This window comes from Strix uralensis, chromosome 19 (assembly GCF_047716275.1).
Source record: "Strix uralensis isolate ZFMK-TIS-50842 chromosome 19, bStrUra1, whole genome shotgun sequence".
Taxonomy (NCBI): Eukaryota; Metazoa; Chordata; class Aves; order Strigiformes; family Strigidae; genus Strix; species Strix uralensis.
In genome coordinates, this window is record NC_133990.1 from 17,030,292 (window position 1) to 17,038,843 (window position 8,552).

An 8,552-nucleotide genomic window follows, 5' to 3' on the forward strand; every position below is an offset into this window, starting at 1 on the left:
AGCTGCTGCTGAGGTTTGTAGGCAGCCCCAGCCTAAGTCATTGCCTAGAAAATCAGCTGCAAGGACACGGGCTCTGCTTGCCCGCGGCTCGCAGGACGTCTCATGCAGCACCTGTGTGACAGCAGCAGCGTCTGGAAGGTGCGACAGAGCAGCTGGCGAGAGCCAGGGAAGCGGTCACTGGTCACCTGCACCAGGCAGCACAGCAGCTCCAACCCTGCCGGGCAGAGCTGGCACCGGCAGAGCAGCGAGGGCAGACGGTTACATACCCCCTTCACAGGCCTGTAGCGCTGCCCCAGTCAGGTGGTGCTTTCTGAGGACTCTTAAGAGCTCCTGTGGCCCTTTTAGTAAGTGAAGAAACAAGTGCTGAGACAAGTTTACAACAATTAACTTATTCCAATTCTTTTACTTTGTTAATCATCATCTGCAAGGATTTTTCTCATCCGTATTTGTTACTCTGCACATCCGAGTCCTCTAACTCACCTGCTTTTTGGCCATTTGGCATCACAGGACAGGAGGCTGTAGATTACAGGGTTTATGGCCCATTTTTGGTGTAGAGGTGTGTCAAGGAACATGACAAAACCCAGCCTCTGACATATTTAAATATTTATTTTGTAGAACCACTTCTATGTATGAGACAGTAGTTTGAGTAAAAAAGCTGCATCCTGATATATCCACATAGCTACTGTATTGTCAACGCCAGAAACCTTAAAAAAAGCTTGAACAGACTGAACAGTTCTGTATTGCCACGCAGCAGAATGTGGTCCTTTTTCAGTTTAATAAACACCCTACCAGCTCAGAGCATGCTGCCCCTTCAGCACACCTAGCTTAGGGTGACTAGTGTGAAACATCTGCTACTCAGTTTTGCTGCCATCCGTATCATCTGTTGTCATTTTTGAACTGCAGTTTGCCACATAATCACTGCCCAGTCCCTGCTGTCTGTGGTATCTTAACAAGAGGCTGCTACCAGTGGAAGAGGAAGAAGAGCTCCAACAGAAGAGTTCAGAATCAGTGTTTGAAGACAAAATCTCATCAAGATCTCAGGAAGCTTCACAGCTTACTGCTACAGGAGGTTGAAAAAAGAACCTAACAAGCGTTAAAAAGTATTTATATAGATACCAGGAATCTCCTGAGCTTTTAATGACAAATCATTAAACTATAGGACACCTCAGTACTAGTGAGCAGAAGACCTAATGAAGAGGTAGACCACACCACAACCTACTACTCCACAAGTCCTCCTGTTCTCTGTAACAGGCCGTCAGTGGTACCTGTTTCAGAACAGCCACTGTGCCGGCTGGACTTTGATCCAGCTCCCTGCAGCACTTTCCCTGCCGCACCTCCTGGTCACCTCAGCAGACATGAAGGAAAGGAGACACTCAAGAATGAGCTGCAGGACTGTAGCAAGTAGCAGTCAGCTTGTTTGCTCCTCAGTGGAATTAACTAAAACCACGCAGAGAGGACAGTGTACCCAGGTAAATGCTGAAAGGTTTGTGTTAAAACTAGAGTGCAGGGAGCAGCGTACTCCAGGAGGCGACACCTCTGCTCAGTTTCACACCTGAATACACTGCAGGCATTTGCCTACCTTGCACCACCTCTCAAATGGCAGGAAGTTAAGCAACTAGCTGAAGTCCACAGTACAGCTCATTACAGCTGTTCAGAAATCTGAAACTTTTGCTAGGTCCTCATTCTAGTCATTAATCATAGTTCCAGGTTATGCAATGTCATTCTATTATTCTCCCCTTAATTCAGCCTCAGACTCTAGCACTAAACCAGCAAGTATTTTATAAAGAGTTTGTGCGAGTAAACAGTGGTTTTGCAAAGTCATTTTTTATGCTGTTCTTCATGTCAGGTAGGAATTGCACATGGCCAGAGTTTGGGCTAACAGAAGTCTGGAGCCCCCTTTCTTCCATTTCCAAAATTAAGCTTACTTTATTTAAAAAGCAGCAGCAGGCGATACTGCTACAGCACTGAACTTCTGCCCTTGTGCGAGTGTGCAGTCTCCTTTCAGTGACTGCCTGAACTATTTATTGAAACATTAAGAAGCAGAGTAAAAAGAAACACTGATCTAGACTTTAAGGTAATCAAAAGATTATCTGAAGAACCCGAAGTGGAGTAACCACAGTCATACAATTAAAGGTCCTCACACGATACCATCACAACCTTCCTCGGGGCATTACGGCTATCTGGCACTCCTCCTCCCTCACAGACAGCAAGAGATACAGCACAGCTGCAGAAACAGGGCACGTTTCATCAGCCAGCGAGCACGCTCGAGCTCATCCAGTCTGCTGTGGGCAAAGCAGCAGAAGCGATTGCCATCTCGTCTGGCAAATATTTCTTCGGTATCAACTGTCAAGGAAACAGTCGTGGACCTGGCAGACCACCACCCTCACCAGCCACCACTGCAGTTCAGCTGGTAAGAGCCAAGGCTGGCACTCGCCTCCACGGGAGGCACACAGGGACCACAGGGGAGGACGCGCACGGTGAGCAGCTCTTACCCAGTGCCCAGTAAGCTTACTCGTAAGGACACAGGGGTTTCCCATGACAATCACCCTAGCAATTCCAGGATTTCTGCTGTTTATGAACAGATCCTGTTCTGGCCCACAGCTGGAGTTTTAATACAGCAGACCACAGAAGCTCTTAAATAATTCTGTTCCCAAGACAGACAAGTGAAAACTTCCCCTCTCTTGTCACCATGGGGACTACAGTCTGCTATAGCACTCCAGCTTCAAGGCGATGGCTCTAGAAGCCCCCAGCAGTAGTAGGAACGCTGCCATTCCAAGTACTCGTTCACCTAGGATGTGTCCAAGGACAGATTCACATGACAAAAGTCTAAAGTGGCCTGTACACATATGACCGTAGTCATTATACAAAGAGCCAGGGGACAAAAGAACAAGGATTCTTCTTGGAATGTCCCAGGCTGCAGCTGAACAAACCACACCTCCTTGCTTTTGTAAATAGAGTCTGTCTACCTCCTTTGCAGACACCTCTGGCTGTCTCCCAGAAGAAGAATTAAAAAAAAAAAACACCAAGAAGTCCACCACCATTCCTGTCTTATGCAAACTAGGTAAGACACAGATGACAACAACTGGTCAAGAATTATGACATCTTCTTAGCAGGGCACCAAATAGTGTCAGGGTAGAGCAGACAATGGACAGATTTAAATCTATGAAGAAAAAAAAAAAGAAGAAAGTATTAGATTGGAATTCTCCGTATAAGGAATGTACTAGCATTGAATGTGCAGCAGCCTAATAGAGCAGAGAGGCTGGGTCTGCCTGCCTTTGGCACAGTGACAAGAGCTGACATGAGAAAATAACCCCATTAGAGGGTTTGATCATCTTACAGTTGATAAACACAAACAGGGCAGGGAGATCTTGTTTTGGAAGTGGACACTCACCGGGTTGGATCTTGCTGAAGGCCAAACACTCCTCCCACACTCACAACATTGTGTTTGTTCTCAGGGTCCCCATAACTTAGGGTTACCTGTAAAAGCAAATAAATATTCAGAAATTGTAACACTAGTGCAGAAAAAAAGAATGGGGATAGTAGGATTATTAATGAGGTATGAAGAAAGACTCCTAGGATGCTGTCTAATCTGACTGCAAATGGTGGATGACATTTGAGAAACAGGGGTTAGTTCTGACATAAGCAACGCTGGCACTGACGGCCATCAGCCACACCACTGCTCATCTAGAGGCAACAAAGGACCCGAGAGGTGACTGCCCTGAGGGACAACGTGAGTTACAGCTGTCAGCTTTGTAAGGGCATTAATCCTGCTAATGTCATAACCTACGTTAATCCTGAGCCGACACTGCCTGAAGTCTGCGATGGTCTCTCTTAGCACAGAGGGAAAACAGAACCATTTGGATGTTAAATGGCATGAAGAGGACTGCCACATGACAAACCTGGCAACAAGATTTAGATCTCTGGAACTCCTGTTCAGTGCTATTCTTGCACACAAATATTGTATTAAGAAATTTTCAGGTGCCAGGTACAAGGTGACTTATATTTTCTTTCTAACTGTAGATTTCCTGGACTTTCTGGACTTTGGGTTATCTGTGACAGTCTCAGGGAAACAATGGTCGCCAACAAAAGGCCGTATTCAGCCTACAGTTAAATTCACTAACATGAAGGAGATTACATCACGCTGGAATTTGGCCCCAAGTGTACATTTCTGTGCCTAATACAATTGCCAGGAAAATATAACCAAGCAATTTGTAGGGGTAAAACCACACTCCCACTTTTTTTCATGGTACCAAACAGCAAGAGGCAGACAAAGCTTCTGGGTAGCCCTATGGCTCCATCTGCTGCCCACGAGCAAAGAGGTTTCCCAGCAATTAAAAATGACATGATTTTTCCTACAAAACGTTAAGTTTCTTGAGATTCAGACAAGTTATTCTTAAATAACTTGTTATTTAAATGTTTGATCATTTAAAAAAAATTTAACTATGCCTTAGTTATTGAAGAGGTACTTACTATAGCTGTGACACTAGTCTTTGAACAGCGTGAATTAAGACTCAGACTTTGTCAGGCCAAGACAGAAATACTTTCTTACATGGCAGGCAAACTAAATATTGCCTCCTTCTACACTTGCTGCTACTGTTACTCATGGAAAGCCAGACATTAGAAGGAGATGGGGAACATCATATTTAGGCTTAACATAGCAGAATGTGTCCCCAAAGGAGGGGACAGCTACATGTCCTAACTGGCTAGGGTGAAAGTGTGCTTTTTACCTAAATAAAGGAATCTGACAGGATACAGCGCTGAGTGAGCCAGTAGAAATCTTTCTTCACTGAAGAGCACTAAGTCTATGGAGAATATTCTTTCCGATCAGCTGAGGTGCAATTATAAGAACAGGACATGAGGCTTAACCCTACCTGCTGCAGAACAGACTCGCCTTGTAGCCTCTGCAGATTTTCCAGATGGGAATGGAACAGTGGGCTGTGCAGCAGCTTCACCTCCAGCAGCCCTTCAATGATGTAGCCAATAGTGCAGTCGTCAGGGAGACGCACTCTTTCTGCAGTACTGATGAAATTACCCAGGCTGCCAGACAGAGCACAGGAGACAAGACGAAATATGCTTTAAAACCTACCAAACATATACTGATGGAGCTCAGCTAGGGGCAGTGTTTACCTGGCCCAGGGACTCATCTTCAGGGCAAGACCTCTGCTGATACAGAACCCTGCTCCACCTGTGGCAAACCAGAATTTCACGGTTGTCTTCTAAGGAGCAACAAGAAAAACACACAGTAGTTACTGATAATCAGTTTTTCCCGTGTGGCTGGGCAGGAAAGGGAACTAAAGTTTCTGTCAGGTATCACATACTGCACTTGGGTCAGAACAGGACTACAGATTAATTCCTACTTCTTTAGGCTGCTGAAAGCCCAGCTAGCTGTTCTCTCAAATGAAACTATCCTGGAACTGACAGCAGGTGAACCACCAAGTTAGCAGAACTGAGGTAGCACACATGAAATGGGAAACTATAGTCCCACTCCCACCTGGTTCCATCTGTCCCCTGGTCATTCTAGCCAAGGGTCAGAGCCACCCCAGTGTTCCTGAGGAAGTCAAAGGTGGTCCATCAGTCCCTTGGCTCCATGTCCAAGGACACTGTTTTGTTGTGCAGAGTCTTCCCTAACAAGCTGCTTTGTAACTGACTTTCTGGCCAGTGGACTGATTTATCTTTAGGCCTGTTGGTACGGGCGCCTAGTGAGGACTCGTCCTTCAGCACATGTATCCTGTGACTGAGGCTGTTTGCTTCCACTCCTTGGAAACCTGGTAACCACTCAGTACTGGAAACACCTTGTACACCCAGAGAGCCGCTGCCATCCAAGGTTGGTTCAAGATGATGGCAATGTGATGCTGCTCTCAAAGCAAACAAACCGACCCAAACTCCAACACCCTAAAACAAGGAACACTGCCCCCAGAAACACTAAAGGAAAAGAAACAGTCGAGGTGGGGAGGCCCTACTCACCCCAGTGTGAGGGAGATCACCAACATATGAGTAAAGGAGGAGAAACAGAGGTCCATGCAGGAGTCAAACTCTACTGTGTATTTGCATATGAGGTCAGATCAAATGTTTGTTTAACCCAGCACCCTGTCTCTGAAAATGACCAGTGCCAGGTTCATTGCTTGCAGATTAAATGGCTTGTTTTTATGGGGGCATCCTATGAACTCCCAAGGTTTTAAAAGCTTAGAAGGACGGATTAACTGCCGAGTTTTGCTTACTGATCCATCGCTCTGGACGTGGTCGGCTGCTTCAATGGGATGGTCCAGACTCGGTCGTCCCACGTAGACATCCTGGCTGTGAGAGAAGGCGGATAAGAGACGCAGAAGAGTCCGGGGGTTCACATAGTTGTCATCATCCACGTGGCAAAACCATCTTTAAACAAAACAAAATAAGAAAGTTACTGCATCATCCCTTCAACCTTTCAGATGATGCTTGTTCATAAACACTGCCTCATGCTGCGCTCCCTTCCCCGTGCTCATCACCATCTTTCAGCTAATACTGCATTCCTTACTGGAGCAGAGAAGGTTACTCAAGTTCCCTGTGAACACAGAACTAGAAGAAACAGTCAATCAGAACAATGTGCTTCACCTACTTTTGCCCAGATTCCAGGAATTTATCATATTCCACAGACATCTTGCAGCAGAGAGCTTGCCGGGTATGGACAGCAGAACAGTTGGTGTTGATCATATGATCCCCTAGAAAAATAAAGATCAGCCCTTTCAGGTTTGAGAAGCATGTGCAGTCCAAAAAAGACTACAAAAGAAGTGCACATGTGGCACTGCACATCTGAAGTGCATGTGGTGCACACATGGAGCAAGCTGCAGGGCCGGCAGGGCTCATGGGTTATGCAGATGGCATGTGAGCTGCAGAGTACATGGAAACGTGCGAGCGCAGGGTGTATAAATAGTGCTGTGAGGCTCCAGGCAAAGGAAACACCCAATATAACTCTGAGCCAGACAGACTCCAGCTTACTAACAGGAAGGAAGCGGGTGCAAAGGTGAACCCCGTATTCAGAAAGTTCCAGGCACCTTGTCCAGGTGGTAGGTAGGAACAGCATATTCTCCTGTGAAAGGAGAAGTTTTCCCCATTTTCTCTACCTTAACTTCCCTAATTGCTTGTACAGCATGAAATAAGGACTTCTACGGAAAGTATGACAGAAACAAATCTCAGTTGTGACAGACAGCATGCACCTCTGCCGCACAGCTCACCAGCTTTCAGGCGTAGCTCCCGATCCTCCCAGTCCGTGAATATAAACGTCTGTAGGAGACAAAAAAGGCATGTCCACATTTGAGAATTTCAGAAACTAATTTCAACTTTGCTCAGTTGCAGCCAAAATTCTGAATGTTTTGTCTTATTAGTTTATCTTCAGTAATCATTGGGAGTGGGGTGGGGAGTGGTGGTGGACAGAACCCCAACAGCTTCAGCCCTTGCCTTACTTGGTCAGTTTTTCCATTGTAACCCAGAAGAGTCTCATTTCAGTAAAGCATCCAAGATTTGAGTTCTCTCATCTTGGTACAGACATCCAAGCTTCCAGATAGGAATGACTGTCTTTTTTGGTGGCACCTCCCTCTGCAACTTACCTGCTCTCTCTGGTGTGGAGTCACCCACAGCTGTTTAAGCAAGCCAAAAGAAGGAAAGTCAAGGTGGAAAGTCCCAGGTGGTAACACGTCCCAGTGCTGGGCAAAATTGCGTTAATATGCTCGAATGGACTGAAATTCCCAAACACGTGAACAAATTCTACGTTTTTCTAAGGAAAAACCTAAGTCGCTGAACTACTTAGCCCAAGGTACCAGCTTAGATACATCAGCACTAGGGATCCGTCACTGTCCGGGGGTGTTTTCCACAGTCACACCAAGTTAAACTGTTTTGGCTTGGGCCACCAATCCCAGATTGCAAGTAACGAGCTTCATCAACACGGAGCGCTGCTGGAGGGAGGCTCAGGCGAGCCGTTTCGGTGAGGGACCTTCCGCAGCCTCACGAGCAAAGACGTTTTTAACGCGCGCAAGAGAAACCTCCGTGAGAAAGCACCGGCCCAGCCTCACCTGCCCCCTCGCCTGCGAGATCCAGGTCTGGAGGAGCAAGTCCAGCCGGCTCCTGTGGTACTTCCTCGTGGTCTTCACCGCGATGAAGATGTCCTTCAGCTCCAGGCTCTCCCGGGCCGAGCCCGCCGCGGGCCCCGGGCGGCCCTTCCGCGCCGGCTGCGGGCTGCCGGCGAGGCCTCCTCCGCCCCGCCCGGCCGCCCCGGCCCCCGGCCCGCCGCCCGGCTCCCCCCGAGAGCCCGCCCGCCCGCCGGGCGCGCCGCTGCCCCCGGGGCCCGCCCGCTGCGGCGGGGGCCCGCTAGGCCCGGCGGCGGGCGGCGGGCGACGGCGGGGCGCGGAGGGGGGCTGCCCCCGCGGCAGCAGGAGGAGGAGGAGGGCGGCGGCGCTGAGGGACAGCAGGAAGCAGGCCTTGCGCAGCCCCAGGCAGGAGCCGCTCATGCTGCAGCCCCGCGGGCCCGCGCCGCGCTGCGCCGCCGCCTCATGGCCCCGCGGGCGGGCGGCGGCCGCGGGAGC

At 48.4% G+C, this 8,552-nt stretch overlaps 1 protein-coding gene across 1 annotated transcript; it reads right to left on the bottom strand.

The window, feature by feature from the left end:
- Positions 1-588: 588 nt before the first annotated feature.
- On the bottom strand, positions 589-8,499 carry RFNG (RFNG O-fucosylpeptide 3-beta-N-acetylglucosaminyltransferase). Its single transcript, XM_074889719.1, has 8 exons — positions 8,043-8,499; positions 7,209-7,257; positions 6,593-6,695; positions 6,219-6,372; positions 5,128-5,216; positions 4,872-5,037; positions 3,392-3,477; positions 589-3,160 (listed from the first exon to the last, which is right to left on the bottom strand). Exons 1-8 carry the CDS (start codon positions 8,475-8,477, stop codon positions 3,094-3,096), a joined length of 1,149 nt encoding a protein of 382 aa, XP_074745820.1. The 5' UTR covers positions 8,478-8,499; the 3' UTR covers positions 589-3,093.
- Positions 8,500-8,552: the final 53 nt, after the last annotated feature.

What these genes read in the sequence shown, in the direction of transcription:
- RFNG (XM_074889719.1), bottom strand. Translation starts at nt 8,477, where the DNA reads ATGAGCGGCTCCTGCCTGGGGCTGCGCAAGGCCTGCTTCCTGCTGTCC. An exon ending in GGAGCTACGCCTGAAAGCTG is followed by an intron (nt 6,696 to 7,208) that starts GTGAGCTGTGCG and finishes TTATTTTTCTAG; the next exon opens with GGGATCATATGATCAACACC. An exon ending in CTTCAGCAAGATCCAACCCG is followed by an intron (nt 3,161 to 3,391) that starts GTGAGTGTCCAC and finishes TTTTCTTCATAG; the next exon opens with ATTTAAATCTGTCCATTGTC.